At 35.8% G+C, this 22702-nt stretch overlaps 7 protein-coding genes across 9 annotated transcripts; all 7 read right to left on the bottom strand.

Moving 5' to 3' along the window:
• Positions 1 to 535: 535 nt before the first annotated feature.
• On the bottom strand, positions 536 to 1422 carry LOC105968556 (uncharacterized). Its single transcript, XM_012993185.2, has one exon. It carries the CDS (start codon positions 1232 to 1234, stop codon positions 629 to 631), a length of 606 nt encoding a protein of 201 aa, XP_012848639.1. The 5' UTR covers positions 1235 to 1422; the 3' UTR covers positions 536 to 628.
• A 1335-nt stretch (positions 1423 to 2757) lies between these two features.
• On the bottom strand, positions 2758 to 4952 carry LOC105969129 (Pentatricopeptide repeat (PPR) superfamily protein). The gene is made up of 2 exons (XM_012993868.2): positions 4832 to 4952; positions 2758 to 4434 (listed from the first exon to the last, which is right to left on the bottom strand). Exon 2 carries the CDS (start codon positions 4402 to 4404, stop codon positions 3013 to 3015), a length of 1392 nt encoding a protein of 463 aa, XP_012849322.2. The 5' UTR covers positions 4405 to 4434; positions 4832 to 4952; the 3' UTR covers positions 2758 to 3012.
• A 505-nt stretch (positions 4953 to 5457) lies between these two features.
• LOC105969198 (F-box protein At1g61340-like) lies at positions 5458 to 7055 on the bottom strand. The gene is made up of 3 exons (XM_012993947.2): positions 6301 to 7055; positions 6122 to 6196; positions 5458 to 6029 (listed from the first exon to the last, which is right to left on the bottom strand). The coding sequence occupies exons 1-3, from the start codon at positions 6544 to 6546 to the stop codon at positions 5781 to 5783; spliced, it is 570 nt and encodes a 189-aa protein (XP_012849401.2). The 5' UTR covers positions 6547 to 7055; the 3' UTR covers positions 5458 to 5780.
• Positions 7056 to 8607: 1552 nt separating this feature from the next.
• LOC105968518 (FBD, F-box and Leucine Rich Repeat domains containing protein) lies at positions 8608 to 10612 on the bottom strand. The gene is made up of 3 exons (XM_012993151.2): positions 9646 to 10612; positions 9188 to 9337; positions 8608 to 9077 (listed from the first exon to the last, which is right to left on the bottom strand). The coding sequence occupies exons 1-3, from the start codon at positions 10522 to 10524 to the stop codon at positions 8742 to 8744; spliced, it is 1365 nt and encodes a 454-aa protein (XP_012848605.2). The 5' UTR covers positions 10525 to 10612; the 3' UTR covers positions 8608 to 8741.
• Positions 10613 to 11876: 1264 nt separating this feature from the next.
• On the bottom strand, positions 11877 to 15623 carry LOC105969194 (uncharacterized). 2 transcript variants are annotated; one of them, XM_012993942.2, is made up of 14 exons: positions 15314 to 15623; positions 15142 to 15204; positions 14990 to 15042; positions 14501 to 14581; positions 14338 to 14411; positions 14167 to 14249; positions 13749 to 13855; positions 13408 to 13550; positions 13275 to 13322; positions 13128 to 13180; positions 12760 to 12844; positions 12605 to 12671; positions 12364 to 12477; positions 11877 to 12123 (listed from the first exon to the last, which is right to left on the bottom strand). In XM_012993942.2, exons 1-14 carry the CDS (start codon positions 15502 to 15504, stop codon positions 12044 to 12046), a joined length of 1242 nt encoding a protein of 413 aa, XP_012849396.2. In that variant the 5' UTR covers positions 15505 to 15623; the 3' UTR covers positions 11877 to 12043. The 2 variants fall into 2 exon arrangements, with proteins under 2 accessions (XP_012849396.2, XP_088668081.1); XM_088811955.1 differs by having other exon boundaries at positions 14501 to 14606; positions 15314 to 15539.
• Positions 15624 to 15860: 237 nt separating this feature from the next.
• LOC105969181 (bifunctional riboflavin kinase/FMN phosphatase) lies at positions 15861 to 19663 on the bottom strand. Of its 2 annotated transcripts, none has more exons than XM_088811824.1 (11): positions 19383 to 19663; positions 18629 to 18765; positions 18210 to 18396; positions 17989 to 18119; positions 17827 to 17896; positions 17664 to 17729; positions 17427 to 17581; positions 17250 to 17345; positions 17004 to 17155; positions 16820 to 16903; positions 15861 to 16155 (listed from the first exon to the last, which is right to left on the bottom strand). In XM_088811824.1, the coding sequence occupies exons 2-11, from the start codon at positions 18696 to 18698 to the stop codon at positions 16015 to 16017; spliced, it is 1152 nt and encodes a 383-aa protein (XP_088667950.1). In that variant the 5' UTR covers positions 18699 to 18765; positions 19383 to 19663; the 3' UTR covers positions 15861 to 16014. The 2 variants fall into 2 exon arrangements, with proteins under 2 accessions (XP_088667950.1, XP_088667951.1); XM_088811825.1 differs by having other exon boundaries at positions 18629 to 18689; positions 19383 to 19522.
• A 418-nt stretch (positions 19664 to 20081) lies between these two features.
• LOC105968366 (myosin-3-like) lies at positions 20082 to 21928 on the bottom strand. The gene is made up of 5 exons (XM_088811839.1): positions 21323 to 21928; positions 21122 to 21254; positions 20749 to 20843; positions 20476 to 20664; positions 20082 to 20379 (listed from the first exon to the last, which is right to left on the bottom strand). Exons 1-5 carry the CDS (start codon positions 21503 to 21505, stop codon positions 20137 to 20139), a joined length of 843 nt encoding a protein of 280 aa, XP_088667965.1. The 5' UTR covers positions 21506 to 21928; the 3' UTR covers positions 20082 to 20136.
• Between the last annotated feature and the right edge of the window lie 774 nt (positions 21929 to 22702).

Here is a 22702-nt window from a genome sequence, read left to right as displayed (position 1 = left end):
TCAACCAAACAATGCCTAAGTGTATTAGCTGAATTTTAACACAATACACAAAGATCAATTAATTGGACTTGTATGCAACTTGAGACTACCCAACCAAGCTTAAATACATTTATTACAAAAAAAAAAAAAAAAAAAAGAATAAGTTGGGAATGATATTTATATACATTGACCAACCATTTTGGGCATCAATAATGAATTGCACAAGTGGGTGAAGAAACCAGCAGCAGTGGTAGTGGGTTCAGTTCAACATTCTTTTTCCCAACTTTTTTATTGTCATATCCCTTTCACTCCTCTATACATACATTCATTCATCCACTCTCCACTTAACCAATTCCACCTAAATCACAACCTTTTTTCTTCTAAATCGATATCCAACGGTTTTGGTGGGGTCAGTTTGGTAATTTCATTTTTAAGCACACTCCAAAAATAATTAAATTAATATCAACTAATTAAATAAATTATCTTTGGAATTAGTAATCAAAATCACTTTGATAAACTTATGATTTTAAATAATCAGTTGCTAAAACCCAGAACCTCAGAAAAAAGTCTCTCCTTTTAGTAATTAATTATAGTTTGAATTTACAAAAAAAAATATAAAATTGAGATAAAACTGTACCGGAATTCCACGTCATCTCGCCGGAAAAAGATCAATCTCAATCAAATTCTCTTCATCGACCTCGCCGTTCCTCTTCCCATCCAACGCAATCTCTATCAAACCCTCTCTATCGTCTTCATCCCAGCCTCCGTCGGTCGGGGAATCACCATCGGACGAACAATCGCTGTCGGATTCCGGGTAATACAACGACAAGGAAGCATATCTCTGGATAATATTCATATCCGATTTCTTCTTAGCCTCGGAAACGGCGTCGTTTTCGCGAGCATCTTCGCCCTCGCCGTATTCCTCATATATAACCTCTAGCGGCGCTCTGACGTCCCATTCGACGAACGATTCCTCATAAAATCGGTGCGGGTTGTGATTAGATGCCCAATTGTGCAGCGGCAAAGAGTCGCCGGAATCGGATCCAATCGGTGCAGGCGCGGAATTCTGAACGGCGCCCAATCTGAGAAGGTAAAGCAGCAGAATCAAGGTGGAAAAAAAAACGGGGGAGAAAAAAAATCGGAGAAGAAGAGAAGGGGAGTAGATGAGCAGGATTGTGTAGAGAGTGATAATTGCTGAAAACAGAGAATCTTTAGAGAGAGAGTCTACTATTGTTTCTTCATCAACAAAACTCATGATTTTTAGCTACTGAATTTTTATTTTTTTTAATTATTTTCAGGGATGGAAAATTAGTGACAAAAAATTGGTAATTTATAAATGAGAGAGAATGATTTTTTATTTTTTTTTGAAGAATGAGAGAATGAATTTATTGGGCAGTGAGATGTATATATGACATGGGAGACAGTGAATATGTACATAGCATGCACTGTATTTTTTGTAAATCCCATGCACCAATATTTATTGCTTTTTCATTTCAAACTTAGCTAACTTAATTGTGAGTCGTCTTAAAATTAACTAACTTTGTTTAGGGGTGAACGAATCGAATCGAGTCAGAGTCGAACGCATCTTTATTCAAATTAATTATTCTTTTTATCCAACTTTCAAAAGTGGTGCTTCAATTTGGCATGATAAGTAGTCTAATCAAATTACAGCGATGATGGTATAAATCTACAGTCTCAAAAACTTACTCCGAATTCTACTCCCTTTGAATCGTATGAGAGAATACGGAACGGAATCAATCCCCATCAAACGGATTCTAATCAAGTCAAACAAGAATCAAGTTGATTTTATCCTACACATCCTTTCTAATTGATCACGAGCACAAACCGAGCTAAACTTCACAACTTATCGAACAAAAACATATGTTCAAAAAATCAGGTTAGTTATGTTTACAAAAGTAAACTCAAATTAAATAGCTTAGTTTGATTTCCAACGTAACGTAGCCATAACTTTGTGGAAAACAATGCTGATTTCTTCTTTGAAAAGTAGAGAAAGTCAATTAAATTATAGATATGAATATAAACATAATGTAGATGTGGTGGTGACACACCACATGCATAATGCATTAACATTGGAAAAAGGGTATTATTTTACTAGTAAGAATGCAAATTCTGGGCCAAAAGAAGAAAGAAGCGCCCTTCGAAAACTTCGATTGCCTCATCAAAACTTTGGGGGGCCTCTTTTTTCGGTACTATAAATAGAACTCAACATTATTTTAATATTTTTCCTTTTTACATAAAAACTAAATCATCTGAGATTTGAACTGTCAAAGTCAAACTTGAAAGCCACAGTCAACGTCCACCACCGTCTTCTTGTTAGAACAGTGCCACTACCCTATGTCAGAAAGATTAATTTCAGGGACAAATCTTCAGAGATATTAAAAGCTGGCATTCTTACTTGTCAAATGTAATAAAAGCATTTGTTTCTCAAATATCAATTTCATATGAGAAAAAGGGGACAATGTGCAATTCCCCTTACCACAAAGGCAAATTCTTGATCTAAAGCTTTCCAAGAATGGGAGTGGGTAGAAGATATGGTCCGTATTATTTGTGGCAGACAACGAATCTCGGCCGTCGGTTCACCGAATAATATCTCAACATACTTATGTATGCGTGATTGTGTGTATTCATTTTTAGTGCAAAATTACTCGATGGATGACCCGAAATTACACGCATTCATGTGTGCACATACCTATCTATCTATCAAGCTTAATATTAACGGAGCGAGCTAAGGACATGGGGGCCATGGCCCCCAAAACGTTTCTCAAATCTATATAAAGATTTTTTTAAAAATCGTGTATAATAGAACTATCGGTTTCAAAAGCTAAATTTGTGATCTAAGCAACAAATAACTTTTTCATGAGCCAAAAAATTAAAATCACATGCCTCTGGTCCCAATCCCATCTTCAACTTTCTCAATAGAAATCCGAATCCGAAATTAAAAACAAACCCTTTGACGAATTTAACCCCATTACAACGGTGTACCGTTAAATATCAGCAAACGGGATTCAAGAATCAAATACCGCGAAGCGAAATCTCCAACTGCTCCATTCTCTTGGCCAAATCATGCTTCCCACAGTTCTTCAATCCATCACACACCATATCGAAACTCTGCGACATTGGAGACAAATTCAACTCGGTCATCTCCATCAAATAATTGCCCGCCTCGACACACCGACCCCCGCGAACACACATCCTAATCAGCATAGTATAAACGGGCCTGTTCGGTGGGTGCCCCTTCACTTTCATATCGGCAAAAAAACTGAACGCGTCATCAAATTGCCCCCTCCGACAGAGAGCTTTCAAAATCGGAGCGTACAAACTCGGAAACGGCTTATGCCCATCTTCAATCGACCTGTGCAGTATCTTAAAACCCTCGTCAACTCTCCCGATTTTCGAAGTCGCAGTTATCATAATCTTGTACGTGTCTGTATCTGGACAAAACCCCAATCCACAGACATCGTTAAAAAGATCAATACAGAAGTCGGTTTCACCGGATTTAGATAGAGCTTCGGCCAAACAGTTAAAAGTGCTCACATCTGGTACATAACCACCTTTCGACATTTTTCTAACCAACCCTTTAGCCGACTCGAGATAACCCGCATTTAACAAGCCGTCAATAAGTAAATCACGACCACGCACAGGGGGTTTGTACCCTTTTTTACTCATCTCCTCCAAGAACTCCTGTGCCTCTCGCATCTTACCTGCAGAGCACCACGCATTAACAAGAACGGAGTACGTCTTTTTATCGGGAACGCTCCCTTTTCTGATCATTCTCCGTATCAAAGCGTAAGCACCCTGAAAGTTCTTAACTTCACACAGAGCAAAAAGCAAGGAATTGTACACTTCGGTTGTTTGCGGACAATCGAAGTTCTTGAGCCCGTTGAATAAGTCAACCGCTTGATCGATGAGTCCATGCTTAGCATACTGTTCGATAATGAAAGACACAACGGATGGAGAGATAGGAAAGTTCTGAGTCTTCATATTCTGAGCCACCTTCCACATGGTCTCCCAATGGCGGGTTTTGGCCAAGATTCGTAGGAGCTCTTCGAATTCGAGAGTGGTGGGGTCGTAATTCGGGTGGTGGGTCCGGGCCCAGTTGAAGAACCGGAAAGATTCGATTCCGCAACTGCAACAACTTCGGAGAACACGGTAAACCAGCTCGGAATTGACGATGTTGGATATCCGCATCTTGTTGAGGGTTCTCTCCAAGTAGATGTCTCGCCGGACGATGTTGGATATGTGGTGGATAGTGGCGAAGTAGTCGTCATTGGGTAAGCCTCTGGCAGTGGTTGTGGTGGTGCCGCCAGTGCCTTGGATGAAATTGGTGGCGGTGGTTAGGGTTTTGATGAAATTGAAGATGGTGGCGCCGGTAGTAAAGGTGGGAGCTTTACGAAGCGTAAGCATTCGGAGTACAACTTAGAATTTGATTCACCGCTGTTTAGAAAGAGAACAATGGCAGAGATTACTAATCAGGAATTAATCAGATTAGGGAATAATCAGGTTAGGGTTCAAATTTCATCAGCTGAGATGATTGATTATCTTCATTTTAAGGAAATATTAAATCACCACATTAACATATAAAATCAACACACAATTGCAAGAAAATAGCTTGAACACGTATTCACTAATATTACGAAATTACCAAGTGATTCAGTTCAATAGAGATGAACAATACCCATAACATCAACAATCCACAGTGAGGTACTCAATCAAAAGTTGCGTGGTTGTTCATGATGTAACAAATAAAATCAAAAAATTCGAAAAAAAAAAAAAGAAAAAGGATAAATTTAATTTAAGGGGATTGAGAGGAATCCAATTCAGTAACTCTCACCTTCTTGAATTGGGGATTTTCATCACTGATGAATAGCGAATCGCGTTTAACCGACGCCGTTTTCATTTCAGTGAGCGTGCCTGCGAGCGATACAATATAAATGAAATACAAAATATTAAAAAGATATTATTTATTTATTTAAATATCTTAATTTATTACGATAAGTTCATCTTTCTAGATCAAGGCCCGCACTTGCTATGGGCCCGGCCCATATGAGTTTGGACTTTGGACCAATACCCAAGTGGGATTAGAACTCTCCAGAAAATGTTCTAGAATTCTACACAAAGAGCGGGAAAACCATTTTTGAAAAACACATAGTCCCCACAAGCATCCATAATTTCAGCCATCTTCTTTAAATTTTTCCTTAAATTAATACTTTGCACCATAAAACAATAATTAATGCCAATTTATAACAAATAATCATCTCTAAATAACGATTTATACTATGCAGACACCATGTGTAAGCTCATTCAAACACATTTCACCAACAAAGACAACAAGAATCTGTATAAAAAATGGCAAGTAATAAATTTAGTTCAATTCCTCACACTAAAAAAGGAAAAGAAAATCCCACTTCTTTTAAAACACAAAGTAAAACATATCGATGAATCGCGTAACCAGACAAATACACGAGGCAAAACATCTTATTGAATTTAATCAAGAACTCAGAAACATATATCGTATACATACACAATCGCTTTGGATTCACAACGAACTGAATGAATGACAGCCCAAATTCGAATCCTCTTTATAACCAACCACTCCCCTATTTCCTCCCTACATGTACAAACAAAGATACAGAACACGCCAACTCGTCTTCAATGAAAAGTGTTGAAGAAAAAACTGGCATGTGGCGCTATTGTCTCAACATGTACAACAACAAAAAACCCAACGATTTTTCACAACTTACAACAACAACAACAACAACAATGCTATACAAAATTCTTGCTCATTCCTCCATATCGAGAAATAAATCCCTCCTAGGCCAACAACTGTCCTCGTCGCCAGAAGAAGCAAACAGGGCAACTGAAATGTCGGACATTTTCTTTGCAGTCAATCTTGACCGTGGAACCCTCGATTGTTTTGGAGCATTTGGCGCTTCGATTTCATCGAATTCACAAAAATGGTCGACACTCTGGAAACCAACCGTCTTCCTCGGTGTATTGAAAGCAAAATGAGATTGCTTTGCCACCAAAGTCTGTTCCAATAAAAACAAACACTATTAGAATAATACTAATCAAATTAAAAAAAAAATGATTTTTGCGAATTAAAAGCTTCGAAAAAGCTTACCGCTTCTCTTATCGCCTTGGATACGAAAAACAGAGTTTTCAAATCATCATGCTCCACACCACAAAGTATCCGAATCTGCACAATCGAAAACAAAAAAAAAAAGGAATCTTTTTAGTCATACAGCTCAATCGAAATGCATTGAATCATGAAATCAAATTGAAATCATTAACAATACTAACCAGAATTTCCTGAGGCAAGTCCTCAAGTGAAGCTTTTTCTGCACAGAAAAACGAATCTTCAAAGCATCTTCTCTTCGAAGGGGAAGGTGTGGTGGCGGCCATACAATTGTCATCGTTCTCGTAATCAATACTTAGATTTGACAGAGAAACTCTTTTCCTCCCGAACGAAGTACTTCGCACAAGCCCCATTCCGTACCCTTCGTCTGCCCTAGTCACATTCGAACCACATTTCTTCCCAATCGCCATTTTTGTTAATCAACGAGATCTGATTTTACAGCAGTCGAACCACTCAGAAATATCTCCAAAAAGCCCCAAATCTAATCGAGGATCTGACGAATTAGGCCGAATTAAAATGGTGAAGCAAACCCTAACTGGAGGACCAAAAGTAAATGAAGATTGATGTAACGGTTGTAGCAAAGAAGGAAACAAAGAACGGTTTTGCAACTATCTTCTCTCTCTCTCTCTCTCTCTCTCTCTCTCTCTATATATATATATATATATGTATGTATATCTCTACACCCACTCCCACACAATCCGAGACTTACTCTCTCCCTCTTTTATAAATTAAAATTAAAAAATCGAATTTTCCTTTTTTCTGAAAACAAATCGGTTATAAATAAATTCACTCTCTCTCCTCTTTAATCGGGTAAAAAGCGATTTTTAAGGGATGAAAATAAAATAAAATTAAACGATGAAGGTTTTGATTTTAGGTTATGGCTAGAAAGCGCTGGAATTTTCTCCGTCGGAAAAAGAATATCGGAGAGAGAGAAACACCAGGGTATATAGCGAAGCACGAAAACTAGCCGTTGGAGCCGGACACGTGTCGGCAGGTGAGAGGCGGGGAGATGTTGGAGGAAGGAAGGAAGCAACACGAGTGGTTCGGCTGACGTGGCGGGTCGGTCTAAGACGGCTGGCGATGTATATTTCAATTAGCGTGTTTTTCGTCCACAGACGTGTCCTGGTTGTCTTGCTATCGTGACCGCCTGTCCCTCACTGCGCATTTTGATGCTGACACGTGGTTACTTGAACGGCTGAGATCCGTTTGATGAGGATTCTAAATAGGCGGCTGAGCCAAGCATTCACACACAAACACACACACTGTTAGTTTTGTTATTTTAAGGAAAAATAATAAAACTACAGTTAGCCCAACTGTGTGCTGCTGCCTGTCACTTTTACCTTACCAGAAACCGCATCCACAAAAAGAAATACTTTAATTAATTGTTTTAAAAAAGAAAAAGCTAATTAAATAACTTTAATTACTCGAAATTTGAGACTATGTTTTGTTGGAGATTTTGAGTGGAGTAGTTGAGAATCATGTTATTAAGAAATGAAATGGAGAAATAAAATTAAAATATTGGACTGTACTGTAGATGTTTAAATAAACAAAAAACTACCAATAGTGTTTTAATCTTATTACTTAAATATAAATAAAAAATAGTGTTTCGTAAATTTTGTATTGATGAAGTGTATCAGATGTTAATCTTTGGCAATTTATATTAAATTAAATATATATTTTTGTGATTGTATGTAGATGAAAAATAAATAAAACAGGAAGATAAAAGGTCAACGGTCAATATGTTGAGCAATTTGAATGTGGATGTGTTTATAACTTTATATTAAATGTTATAAATATTTTACGTTGACTAGGCAAATTTGATTTGCTACAGAATAACAAGTTCAATGTTCGTGCTATATCTCTGTAATATTAGAACGGTTCCTTCGATGCTACACCCGGTGAAAAACACCGGGTGGGTCTTCTGCTGCCACGTGTTCTTTTTTTTATTTTTCTAAAACCCCTAAAGGTAAACCCTAGCGGGGAATCTATTATAAAATATAAAAAAGAGACACGTGGCAGCAGAAGACCCACCCGGTGTTTTTCACCGGGTGTAGGATCGAACAAATCTATTAGAACCAGGTTAAATAAATGTGAATGGTAAACAAAGAGTTACTTTGGGATTTCAAGATCCCACAAAATAGCACCTTTGATTTTGTTAATATTAATGAACATTATAATTGTAGTAATTCATTATTGCTTCACATGCTAAGGTAATACAGTAATAAATACTAGTCAATGTTTTTTTCTTCTCAAATTCATAATACTCACAAAATTCAAATGTTTACCTCATTGTAAATTGTTGAAAATTACAAAATATAATTTTATAAAAAAAGAAAAAAGAAACTTCAAATGGTTTTATTAGTATTTACTCATTCCGTCCCATATTATATATTTTTTGTGATTGTGCACGTATTAAGAAAAATCAATAAATATGCATAAATTATACTAAAAATTATAGAAATAACTAATTAACTAATTAAAATTAATAAATGGCAAATTGAAAAAAGTGCAGTTAATGCTTCATTGAAAATATAAAGTTACAAATAATTTGGGGACAAAATAAACTCTCTAAAGAGACATATCGTATGAGCAAAGGGGGTAGTAATCATCCCACAGGATTACGTACAGGTATCATGGTAGTAGTCGATTCTCGGTTATACTCAATGAGTTCGATTCTCGCATTAGATAGTATTCCCGAAACAAGGTAGTTTAGGGTAAATGTTGGAGGAAAATTGTAGTTTTTGGCTTTAATAAGAGTTAAATGTCTAAGGTAAATTGCATTCTTGAGAAAGAATCTAGCCATTGTAATAGATTGCTCCTTCAAAGTGAAGCCTTCCAATGCCACATATTTGAGTAATGGAAATAATGTTTCCCACTTATCAAAACACTTCCTCCCTTTCATAATCCAATAAGGACTACTCCCAAATGCATTCTGCCCAATCTGCCAAAAAGAAAATTAAAATTAAACAATTAGGGTTTCAAACAAATCAAAAAATTGAATTAGAATTTCTTTTTCTTTTCTTAAACAAAAAAAAAATTAAAAGTAATTACGTCGATGAAAACATTCTCAATACGCGGGCACTTCTTGAGGAAGTTGGCGATGTCGGAAGGATTTATGTAACTTTCTGATGCCACGGTCACCTGTAATTTCAATAGTCTCCAGAAGTAGAATTCCATCTCCTCGAATTTCGAAGTTAGCCCCTGCATTTTCATTTTTTTTACCAAAATTAAATCGAAATGAAGTTAATACTAGTAGAATTCTCAAAACAATAAATATGTATTAACATTAGATACAATTCTCTTTTATTATCAATTAATATGTATTAAAAATGATTCAATTACTCTTATCGAGAATTAATAATTCATATAATTCAACAATAATAAGGGAAATATAACGATAAATAAATAAAAAATGCAGTATTGATATTCTAAAGTGATAAATAATATAATTTTTTAAATGACGATTAAATTTAAAATTTAAAATTTAAAATTTGAAATAAAAAATATACCTCAAGAAAAGCACTGGAAATAGTGAGATGTCTAACATAAGCAATACCAACCACCATTTCCTTCTTGTGAGGAAGCATCCGGAAATCTTTCGAATGTTCGATCTCGAATGCCACGTCATTTAACCGCTCCATATGGCACTGGATCCGAAACTCACAGATCTTTCCACGGTAACGGAATGAACACAGAGACGGGGCGTTAATAATAGCGACGGAATCGTAATCCGAGCAATTCTCCACAACCAAAGTTTTGAACCGTTTCAAATCCGGTCCGCAAAGAATCCTCAGATTGTAAATGCAGCTGCACCGCACCAGGCGGAAAGTCGTGAGCGACGAGCAGTTGGCAAGCACCGCCTTCACCAGAACGGGCCGGGCCCTAACGCACCGGAGCGTGAGCTCCTTCAAGTGACGGAGGCCGTTTGAGTTTAACGGCAGGTGGAGCTCGCAGTTGACGAGCGTCACGGATTTGATCGTCTCCACGTTGATGAGATCCCAGCTCAGCGTCAGAATCGTCTTCGTCGGCGTTAGATCCAGTTCGAATTCCTTGATCCCTAAATTGACGGCCTTCTGAGTCCAGCACGACACGAGGTTGACGTCGTTGGTGGCGTCGAAGTACAGCCGGAATTTGTCGGCGGAGGTGCTCCGGTAGTGCTTGAAGAAATAGTTGACGGAGTTTTTGAACTTCTCCGTCGACATGGTTCCGGCGAAGTGTCGGTCGAAGGATAAATTCCGGCAGAATTTCCATGAGTATCGGAATCTGTGCGAGAGAATTGAGAGGCCGCGGACCTCTTTGATTGGGAGGTGAGAGAAAATTGAATCGAGTACATCGTCGTCCAATTCAGGGATCGAAACGACGTTGTTTTGCTCTTTCCTTCGTTTCATATAATTTACTGACAGAAACAAAACAAAATCGAAACAGAAAACTAGGGTTTGATGAATTGGGAAGAGAGGATTTCTGAGCAATGCAGAAATGTGTGATGACTGAATGAGTCGAGTGGGGGGTTTATATAGGAGTGCCAGTGGTAGAAGATGACTGGATAATGATTTTGACAGCTAGGCGTACGACATATTTCTCACGTCAGATTTTGGGATGTACAGCTAATTTACGTAATTTGGTTTCCTAATAAAAAATATTCCTGTTTCGTAAATTGGAAAAATCTGAATTTCGATTCTGCAAAATGTAATAAATTAAATGTGCTGACTATTTCATTTTATTTTTATTTGTGTGTGTAGCAAAATAAAAATAAAAAAGTATTTTTTGTTTCCAAATATTATTAGTCATTTTAGGAATTCAAGTAATTAGTTTATTCGTTTACGATATTCACCGTAGATCATTAACTTAAAACGACAAATAAAATTGTACGGAAGGTTAGTTCGTTGAATTTATTGATAACCGTACGAACGGATACTTATTACGATATTAGAGCTAGTTTGGTTTATTTGATCTTACACGGAGTAATTATCACCGAGAGTTTCTAAAAGTAACACGCGTCCTTTTTTGTTAGTTTTAACTACGACTTAACTTTCGATTAATACACGTGTTGCACGGAAATATTACTCGGAAATACAACTGAGGGTAATCGTTGGGTGTAGGGTTTGAAGGAACGTTATAGTATTTAAGCCATTGGATTTATTATTTATTTTGTAATATTCAAATTTATTGCATGTGCATTGCATTTATCCGTTTTTTCAAAAATAAGATTAGTGAAAATTTTATTCCACTAATTTTTTACAAGCAAAAAATGATAAACCCAATTACCTATATATGATAAAACAAATCCAAGTCGCAGGATTTCATTTCTACTACCATATATAGTATTTTAGCAGATACTGAAGAATCCAACAAAGAGATTGTACTAGACATAATGTAGGAAAATGTAATAGCATTACCAAATGGGATAATTAGAGATAAATTCCCATTGCCAAACTAAAAATGCAGTTCAATCCCTTGCCAAGTTTCACTTGCAAGTCAGTCCCTAAAACAGATGGCAGTGCCGCAATGGGGACTGATCCGCGTTATGAGTTTTGCAATAGGGATTTATCTGTAATTATCCCTTACCAAAACAGATGTTATATGAAAAAATATATATGTATTTCATGCCTGCCTATTGTAATGGCATAGGTTAATTTAATTTTGATGACACTAAATAAGATTAGGTAAACTTGAATATTTTAATATTCATATAGATCTACATATTCTAGTAACTTTGAATTGTATCAAGCTAAAATGGCAATTGTTTGAAACAGTATCAACCTCTATTAATACCATAAAACATATGCATCAGAGTTCATATTAGTCAAGATTTCGGTCATAATTTTTATCTTCAATGCAAAATTTGGAAATCTACAACATAAATATGGCCAATGTTATAAGCTATTGTACAGATCCAAAGTCAAGATATCAATTTCCAGAATCAGTGTTGGCTGCATCATCCGCTGTCGAAGAATAAAAGCTCCATGCAGACAAACAATTTTCGTGACCTAAAATTTACAAATAGAAAGATACAGTTAAACTCACAAGTTAACATAAAGTTGAGACCGTCTCAGATTACTTTACGACGGGGTATTGGCTAAAATATAGACTAAACCTAGGAAGTGCGCTGAGATTGAATATCAAGAAACGTAAATTAATATAATATGGTTACTGAAAAACTGATTGCAGATTATAAGCACACATGATGATGAATGGAGATAGTGTATTGAGGGACTGATGATTAATACCATTTAAAGGGTTATTTTCTTGAGAGTCATCCACTAATTCAGCAAATCGCCTATGTCCTGATGAAGTTGCTGCCATCGGGAGAAACGGGTGGAAAGCAAAACCATTTACGGTATCTGAAATACAAATGCAAGCATTAAAACAAAAGATAGATTGAAGATACTGTTTAATATGACAAACAACATTAGGGGTGGGTGGATTGGGTAAGTGGGTGTGGTGGGGGTGGGGGTGGTGAGCAATCACCTAGCGCAGCTTGAAAGCTTGATACCCATTCCCCTGTCTGGAGATCATAGATATGCACAAGACCATCCTTGATAAAAGAATTTAAACAAAAGTAAGCAATCAAATGATGTTGAATTGACAGCATGAACAAAAATACAAAAGCTAAAAATTGGTACCTGACCGCCAGTTCCAAGATATCGACCAAGAGGCTCAATATCAAATTGTATCCTTTGATTGGTAGTTTCGGATGATCGATATAGTCTAACCAAATGTGGAAAAAACAGTGAGTTAAATTATGAAGTTGCATTGTAATAACAGGTCCACTGTTCTTGAATGTTCATTTCAACATGGGAAAGAATATTAGTTGGTTCCGTGAATTCCACTTAAGGTTACTTAAATCCATGATCAACAAGGTCGTAGTTACATTTATTGTGTGATTCTGTTTTAAGTATTATAAACAATAATTTTGGGGCACTTACTATCTCCCTCCTTAAATAAAATTTCCATTTATTATATTAGGTTCCTAGAGGAACAAGAGACTTACTTGTAGACAATATCAACAGTTTTGCGAATATCCCAGCATAGCACATACGGATCCTGTATGATATTTGAGAAAATATTCGTGATCGACTCTTAAATAATATTGTATCACAAATGTTTGAAAGTCAAAATATGTGCAGTTTAACTATACCTTACGCCCCCCGGTGTACAAATAGTTGCCATCTTTCGAAAACTGAACCTGAGAGATGGCTTAAGAATGATTAGCCACTTTAAAAGAAAAATCGGAAATCTAAACCCTAAGAATGGTAATTCACCCAACTTACTTGTGTAACACCACCTTCTTGGCCATGCAACACATACAACAGCTCCATATTATCTTCTCTGTATATAGCAGTAGTTTGGCTGTAGGAACCCGCAGCCAGCATCCCAGAATCAGTGGGAGAGAAAGCAATTGAAGATATGATACCTGACCACAAGAAAAAAACAGGTTCACATGTCACTACTAATAGCTACTTGATCATTTACAATTTAACAACAACAAATAACTTATCCAAGAAGTTACTATAAAAAAATCAAACAAAGGGGAATGAAGTAAATATCACAAATATCAATCTGGTACTATGCATTTGAAAGTTTCACTAATGCAAAAATCTGATAGAATTACCAGATTGCCCTTCTTTTTTTCCCGAAAGAGTTGAATATTGTTCAAAATCTCTCCCCGGGCGATGAACATCAAATACTCTAATAGTTTTATTATATCCAGCAAAAATCCTGAATTGGGAAAAATAACAGTCACCAGAATAGTTAATGGCACATCATCGCGAGAAATGAAAGTGTTATTAGTTAAACAGCATAATAATGATGTCATCTCCTCTCCTCCAAGGAAATGAAAGTATTCACTAATTTAACAACACAAGTTAATAACGGGGCCCTCAATGAACACCTAACTGAATATTGTACAATTTAGGAACTATCAACAATATCGTAATTATGACGTATATCACACGAGCGCCAAGTCTTAACGTGGATTGGAGAGATAACAAGTCAACAAATTGGTGTCACGCATGTAGGTTGATGCTTACTTGTTTCCATTAGGGTTGAAGCCAATTGAGAAGGCAGCAGTAATCTCATCCATGGCATCATAAGCACGGTACGTGCAGCGGAGCTGAAATTACCACATTCATATATACTCATTACTCAAATCAAATAATACGCAAAGTAATACACACATACCAAGTTGTCGTTTATCCAACCTGTCCAGAATTAGAATCCCATAGATGAATTGGATGGTCTTTAGTAGACGTCGCTAATACACAAAGATCTGGATCTGAAATATCAAACGGGCAACATAGTAAATTCTACTTTCAAAAACAATATCATAGTTTGGAATAATAAAACCATGTCATGAAGATGTACTTGAAGCAGACATGTATGGGTACCAGCAATAGTCATATACAGATTCCCCCTCTCTCACAGCAACGTTTGCTGCATACGAATCTGCAGGTAGGCTGAATACATTAAGCTGCATTTCCAGAAAAAAAACTAAATTCTTGCAAGGCAATAGGGGTGAAAGGATACAAACAGAGAGTAATACCTTACAACAAACAAAATGTAATCGTAAACTATCAATTTGTTAGTCATTGATTATCAAATATATGAATAAATAAATGAGACAGAAAGGAATATTTTTCAAAGCCGATTAATGAATTAAATGTAAAGAAAACGAAAAGATGTTTAAAATCCACCAGTACTTGTGTATTTGACTGATTGCATAAGTGGAAGAACAAACATTTTCACTAACAAGTGTAAGAATGACGAAAAGCAATAAAAAAATTATCAAAATCTTTAAAAAGTTAACACAAGCATGATACATGGAATTTCTAGAGTTGGAGAAAATCAAGCTACCAGAATCTGGCATGGAAGCAGAACCATCTAGACTGCCACTCCCATTGTAAGGTCTAATGATAAAAACATCGATAATACACGATCAGAAACACAAATTACAAGGAATTAAATAAAATCGAGAACTGAGAATTCATCATGATCAATAAGCTTACAAGCTGAAAATCGGGAGGGTATTATCGTCGGAGCAAGTTAGGAGGCACGAACCATCCGGCGACCTGTTGAGAGAAAACTAGTAAGATTGGTACTAGCAAATGAGATGATTTGTTTATCCTCTTCTGAAATTGAAGATAAATGAAACATAATTTCGGTGTAAATGAAAAGTACCATTTGACGCCCTTCAGAAAGTTGTTAGGGTTCGAATCGGCGGTTCTAAACTGCTGGAAGAAATGGTAGGTTCTATATGGAGCGACGTCGTAGTGTACGGCCGGCCAGGAGTTTCCGCCATCAAAGAGTGTTTCCTTAACTCCGGCGGCGGAGTCCGAACTAGGGCGGAGCTCCTCTGCTTCTTCACCCATCAATCCTCCGCGCAGGTGACTGAAAAAATTACGTTGCCGCCAAATGACAATACTAAGGTCTAAATCAAAGGGCCTTATTGTTTTTACATATTGGGCCTGCTTATCCGATTCCTCATTAGGCCCACACTCTTCATAAATTTAATCCAATTTTTATATATATGTAATATGATTAATAATTATTTGTTTTAAGTAGAGAGAGAAAAATTAATTAAATTTTTTTTTTTTTCACGAAATTGCAAGTTATGAACGACAGGAGTAGAATTATATTAGATACAAAAATTTAAAAGGTGATTTTATCTTAAATTTTGTTTATCTTTTTATTATATTTTGGTAATTAAATTAGTTTAAAGAAAATATTGGTTGTAAATATTAAGTATTCATATAAGAAATGATCTTAGTGTACATAGAAATAAAAAAAAAGTGTAATATTCCAACTATGTAAATATTTTGAATGAATCAAGCCACGTATGCAGGCTCTCACGAATTATTCGAAATTAACAGACTAAACAACTAGCAATTCTGCTTCGAAGAAGTATTCAAATATGAATCATCTCTGTACTTCAAATAAAGAGGAAGTTCAAGGGCTTCCTCCGCGATTTTCTTGTCCTCGTGTATCTTCGCTACTAAGCTTTCGAGCGAAGGGAAGTTCGCCTGTACGATTGCACACCAAAATAAAAATAAAAAAATCTAGTTATAAAATAGAAGTCTCATGCATAAAAATTAGGGATGGCAATGGGGCGGGTATGGGGCGGGTTTTGCAATCCCCATCCCCGCCCCGCAATGGAAATCCCCATCCCCATCCCCATCAAAAATTCCCACGGGTATTAAAAGAATCCCCATACCCGCCCCATAAAATCCCCACGGGTATCGGGGCGGGTAAAAATCCCCGTCTTTTTTTTTTTTTTTTAATAAATAAATATGCACTTTACTTATAATTTAAAGGTTTATTTCTACAAATAAATCATTATTTAATTATAATACTAATATTTAATTATATAATGGAAACCTAAAAATCCCCATTTTTAACTAATATTTAATATATTACTACTATTTAATTATTTATATTTAATATTATAATTAAAAAATATATATTATATATATAAATAATGCGGGGCGGGTACGGGGCGGGTCTACGGGGCGGGTATAGGCAAACCCATCCCCGTACCCATACCCGGTCAAAAAAAAATTTCAATCCCCATCCCCGCCCCATTTTTTTTCGGGGCGGGTAATACCCGAAAATTTCGGGACGGGGCGGGTCAAATTGCCATCCCTAATAAAAATGACTGCAAAATACGAAGTGAATCGTGCACTATACCTCCGGTCGAATATAGCCAACAATAACAAGACGCAAATCCTCGCCATAAAAATCCTCGTCAAAATCATGAAGCAACCACGGCTCCTGTAACAAATAATAATTAATGCTCTCTAAATAAATAAGGGGCAAAAGGGCAGAATGGTAAAATGAACAAATAACCGAGCTAAAACGAACGACAACTCACAATTGTCTTCTCGGAGTTGTTGAAGTAAGGATTCCAACCCACGCTCATAACCATTTTATAAATACCTCGACCTGCTAATCCAGCCCACCCAAAATAAACTCCCGAAGGATGTTCCGACAGCACATCTGAATATGCCTCCGTGGACAAATTAGCTGGAATAAAAATAAAAAATAAAAAAAATAGACCAATAAAAAAGAATATAACATAGAATGAACGAAGAATAATGGATTGTGCCACGTAAGAAACCTGTAGGGATTCCGAGCACTTTCGAGCCACGGCCAAAGCCTTTGATGACTGGACCGCCAATGGACCAAGGTTCTATTGGTAATGTCCCTTCTACCCCTGCAGCAAATAGTTGAATAAAATTAACAGGATAATATTATATACAGTGTTAGCAAAAAACACAAAGTAGTTTGTTCTTACAGTCTTCGAATGCAGGTAGGCCCCACTTTTCTAGTTTCAGGTCTAATAGGGAGTTGATAACCTCGTCTGCCGAGGTGAAAACATCGGTTTGTTTGGGAAGAGATGGAACAGCAACCACTTCCATTCCAGCCGCCTTACCAGCAGTGACACCTGGCCTATAGTATTAAAATAAAATAAATAAATAAATAAAGCGACATTTTTAATGTATTTGGATTAAGATCGGAAAATGCCACTTACAAAGAATCTTCAATGACGAGACAGGTGGAAGTTTCCATCTTAAGCCTCTTTGCAGCTTCGAGATATCTTCAAATTGTGACGCAACAAAAGAGTATCAAGCAATGACACATATAACATTAGAAATAAAACGATCGGGTTTTTAACTTATTATATATTGGCTTACATTTCGGGAGATGGCTTTCCGTTGGTCACTTCATCGCCGCCTAGAATAACGGAAAACGATTCTTTCCAACCTACAACACAAGCAAAAATACGCAAACACTTATGTCATGTAAAAATAACGAATTTAATTATTTAGCTGAGAATACGACGCATAAGTAAGTACCTCGATGAAAAGATATCTTGGTCTCGATATTTTCCTTGGAAGAATTTGAAGCTAAGGCAATTGGCACACCGTGACTCCGTAAATGGTTGATTAACCGGTTAGCGCCGGGTTGAGCTTTGATACTACCCCATCTGCAATAAAATATCGGGATACGGTAATGAGAAATTTGCACGGCATTAATATTGTAAAGAAGATAAACGCAAGCATACGAGTAATATTACTTTTTGGAGAATATCGGAGTAAGTTCCGATAGGAATTCATCTGCGGTGACTGGGAGTTCGTAATCTTCGACAATAGCTGCTGCCGCTTCATAGGGTGTCTTTCCGACGATTCTGTGAGCTCTTTTCCCGTCCCATTTTTTTCCGAACTTAACCAAGTGAACTCTTAGAACATCGCACACAATGCCATCTGACATATATAAATAAATTTGATTTAAGGCTAATTGTCAGCACAAGTTCGAAATGAAAGTAAATGGCTAATAATGTTTATTGCGAGATTCAAGGCAGTACGATTCAGGGAAGAAAAAATTAGTCGAGCTATTTGATTTTAACACCCACATCAATTTGGAAAACAATAGCTATAACACATATAATTGCCGTTTAAATAAATGATTAATTGCAGAAGAAAAACATAAACTCACCTGTATTAATAAGTGTTCCGTCCAAATCGAGGATGACGCATGACATAAGCTTGCTAAGAGGCTTCGCCATCGACTTATCGTCAAGGTCAAAGATTGTGATTCCGTCAAACACGTTGTGAACGGAAAAAATATATATCCTGCAGTGATGGATTTACACGATGCGTTTGAATTCCGGAAACGTAATTAACTCAAAGCATAAATTTTGACATTTGCTACTTCAGCCCGATTTCTTGACGAGTCCACCAATAGTACAATAATTGAATTTAAAGACGACTACGAATAAATTATCGATCGTTTCAAATAATCGTAAGGAAATTACAAAATAAATACATCAGTAGTGGTTTTACATACTGAATCAAACAGCCCAAAAATAGTTAAAAAAATAGACAGACAGAGAGCTCTTGGTTTGCACACACTCACATAGTTTAGTTAATGATCACAAGAAAGTTAAAAACAAATATTACAAAAAAATGTTTTGTAATCCTCGGTAATTCAGTAAGGAAACTTGTAATAACAATAATAATAATAATAATAATAAATTACAGCTAACGGCCATTACATCAAAGAAAAACAACGCTCTTCCCCAATTGATCACACACAGAAAATATAATAATCAAATAAAATTTTGGACAATCGGATCATGCGCTTCGGGTTTGGATAGTTCACATTGGTATCGAAATATGGGCATTTTCGGATAGAAGAAACACAGAATTGTTGCAGAGAAATTGAATTGAAATTAGAAAAAAAAACTTACTTGTGAATTGATGTTTCTCCGGGATACAATTCCAAACCCTAAATCTCTTAAACCTCGTGCAAAGTCTGTGAAGAAATGGGTGAACTGTGTGCGATTATGTGGTTTGTGTAGATTTGTCGAGAACAATAGACCACAGCCAGTCAAAACTTGGTTTAGAATATTCGTACTAAAAGAATCATAAATCTAATGTGGTGAGATTAATTTATTAATTATATTTTTAACAGTTTTGATTATATGAGTCTCTTTATTTCTTGTTTATAAAAAATACAATTATTCCTCATAAAATATGAAGAAAAAAAGAATCGTATCTTATTTGTTCAATTTGAATTTAAAAATAAAAATCGTGATTTTATTAATATTTGATTCCACGGATAACGAAACTCTTTTTTTTTTTTTTTCTTTTTTTTTTTTTTGCAAATCATTAAATTTCATCTCAAAAATAGGATTTGGCGAGCTCGAACTCTTTGAGTAATTTTTTTTGGGCTCAAGATCGAGCATGAGCCATTTTGTGTATTGTTTTAATTCTATAAAAAAAAAATTATTAATATTATTATAAATTATAATACAAAATTCTAAATAAAAACAAGGACCTGCAATATATTTTTTTAATTATTTATATGAATTTATTACTTAATTTTATATTAATTAATTAAAAAAAAAAAAAAAAGATCACGAGCCCACTCGCGAGCTCACGAACCACAAAGAGTGAGTTCGGGCTCGACTCGTCATAATTCTCCGAACGAAGCTTATCACATCAGCTTGATAATCTCCCCCACCACTTCATGTGTTGGCTTTTCCCAGTTTCTGAATTACCAATCTTCTTGAATATTGAATTTATTTCCCTTAACTTTATTTTATACTCTTTCTTCCATTCTTTAAATCTAAGCTTCAGTTCATTATAATCCATGCTCCTCATAGTATTTGCATCCATGTTTCGATCATCGTTTCTTATTTCCGGATCTCGATTCTTCGCCTTAGCTGCTTCAGCTAGACATTCCTGCACAATATATTCAAAACAACATAACCTTTTATTTTATTTTTTATTCTTAAATTTATATTGAATTATAAAAAAAAAGAAAAAAAAAAGACACACTTGTATGTATGTAAACTGATCTTGCCATTCCTTCTCTTTGGATTTCATTCTTTCCTCGTATTTTTGCCGTTTCTTATCCAATTCTTCGAGCTGTATCTTAAGAGCATTATTTTCCTCTTGCTTTCCCCTTACTTTCGCCTCTGTCCTCAAAACTCGCGTTCGAAGATCAACTAGAAAACTATATGTCACCTGGTTTCGATCGTCAACTTTGTTAATAACCATATAGTAATTAATTACTAGCAAGAGTACTAAGAGTTGTTATAGCTAGTAGACCTTTGTGTCTGCTGATATTTCGCTCGATGGATGCTCGTGTGTGGTTTCATTACATGGACTCCGATTCTGTATCCGTGCATTTTCACCGCGTATATCTGCACAAAACCTAACAATATATCAAGTAATTACAAGTGATATGGGGGGTTAATTTATTGCATTTAGTAATTGTCAAAAATCTCCTCATGTTATTACCAAACTACCCCTAAGAACGCATCATTCAGGGTGTCGCGTGCTAAAAGAAATGCATTATAGGGATTTTTTTGCTAATATTCACAACACGAGGAGTTTTTTAAACAATTTGATATAACACACGTACTAATTACAACATAAACGAATTTCGAGCATTAATAATATTGGATTAATTAATTATTACATGATTGCAGAGCAATTGCTCCTCTTGTAAGCTCCTTGTAACCGCAGCGAATTCGGTGACCGCGGTAGCATTTCTGGATGTTGGATATTCCCTTTTCTGCTACTAATCGTTTCGAATTTTCGACTAATTCTCTCTGTGAAAAATTGGCTATTCAGATTTTCAAATAAAAGAAAAGAAGTGACACTAGTTTCAACTACTTACCTTCATCTGAAGATGATCAAGCTGCATTAAAGACTTTGTGGCCCGTGGCAACCGGGCCCGCGAAACGGGCCTAACGGGCAATGCTGGTGGAATATTCTCACTTGGCTGATCATCCACTAGCTGTAGTTTATCCAGCATTAGCTCCAGTGAGCTACGAGTTGCCGTCGAATTCGCAGACACCATTATAAATAATTAAAAAAATGACAATATTTTTTTTTTAATACCAGCTTCTTCAAGTCTTAGTCATATATATGACTCATATAACAATATCCCATGTTTTTTTCTTCTTCTTTTAATTGTACACTATTGTCATAAAATGACAGAAACTAGAACTTGAAACAAATTAATTTTGCCACATATAATATTTTTATTTTTGGCTTACTTGAGTTTAGGGAAATCTAGTATAGCAGAACTGCATGTGTTTTAACTGTGGAGACAGCTTTTTTGCTCTGCTTTTGCTTTTAGTGGTGTGTTTGGGAAGAAGATGGAAGTAGATTATATTTGTAATGTTGTATTAATGAGTATTAATTAGTATTAACAGTGTGACTAATTATTTTAGTTGGTACAATTATGGGGATCTGAATTTTCTATTTGAAGGAGAAGGTGTGGGTAATAATCATGATAATCATGATATACGATGAATTTTACTATAAAAAACATTTAATTAAATTATAATAAGAATGAAGGGAAAATAAAATGTAAGGGTTGAATTTTTTAAGGGATTGTTTGGGAAAATTGTCCCCTGTAATGAATTTTGACTAAAGAGAGTAATGATATGGCCTGTCACGTGGGGATCATATTCATTGGGCTTCACAAATTAGCACTTTATTCCCATGTGCAAACAAAGGAGCCTTCAAATTCTACCCCAGCCAAACATAGATTATACATTAAAAAAAAATTAAATAATGTTTAAAAAATTAATCTTGATAAAAAAATATCTCAAAAATTGGTACTAAAAAGTAAACTGAGAATATATAAACAGCTAAATTGCTAAAATGCAAACAGAGTAGTGGGTTGGGCCAAATCTACAGTTTGAATTTATACGGGCGGGCCCATAGAGTATCTCGGGACGTCATAGAAAAAAGCGTGACCAAATAAAAACTTGTAAGAAAATTTGTAAAAAAAAAGGAAATCCCTCGCTCCCTGGATCTCCATACCTTGGTCCGATAAGTATTTAATGGAGGAATGTATATCATAGTGCAAATAAAAAGTTTATCTCAAACAAATCGATCCAAGTAACAAAATAATAAACCGTTTAGACGCGAAAAAAATTGCGAGATCTATTAGAATTATGGTTAGACTCGTTTTTTTTAGGCTATAAGGTGTCCGACATGTGTTATCGAGTGTCCGAAACAAGGAAACATTAGGGCGTTGAAGTCT

Source organism: Erythranthe guttata, chromosome 13, assembly GCF_056151865.1.
Source record: "Erythranthe guttata isolate IM_541 chromosome 13, IM_541, whole genome shotgun sequence".
In the NCBI taxonomy this organism is placed as follows: Eukaryota; Viridiplantae; Streptophyta; class Magnoliopsida; order Lamiales; family Phrymaceae; genus Erythranthe; species Erythranthe guttata.
The sequence above is the reverse complement of the archived record's forward strand: the minus strand, read 5'-3'. Positions and strand labels throughout refer to the sequence as shown.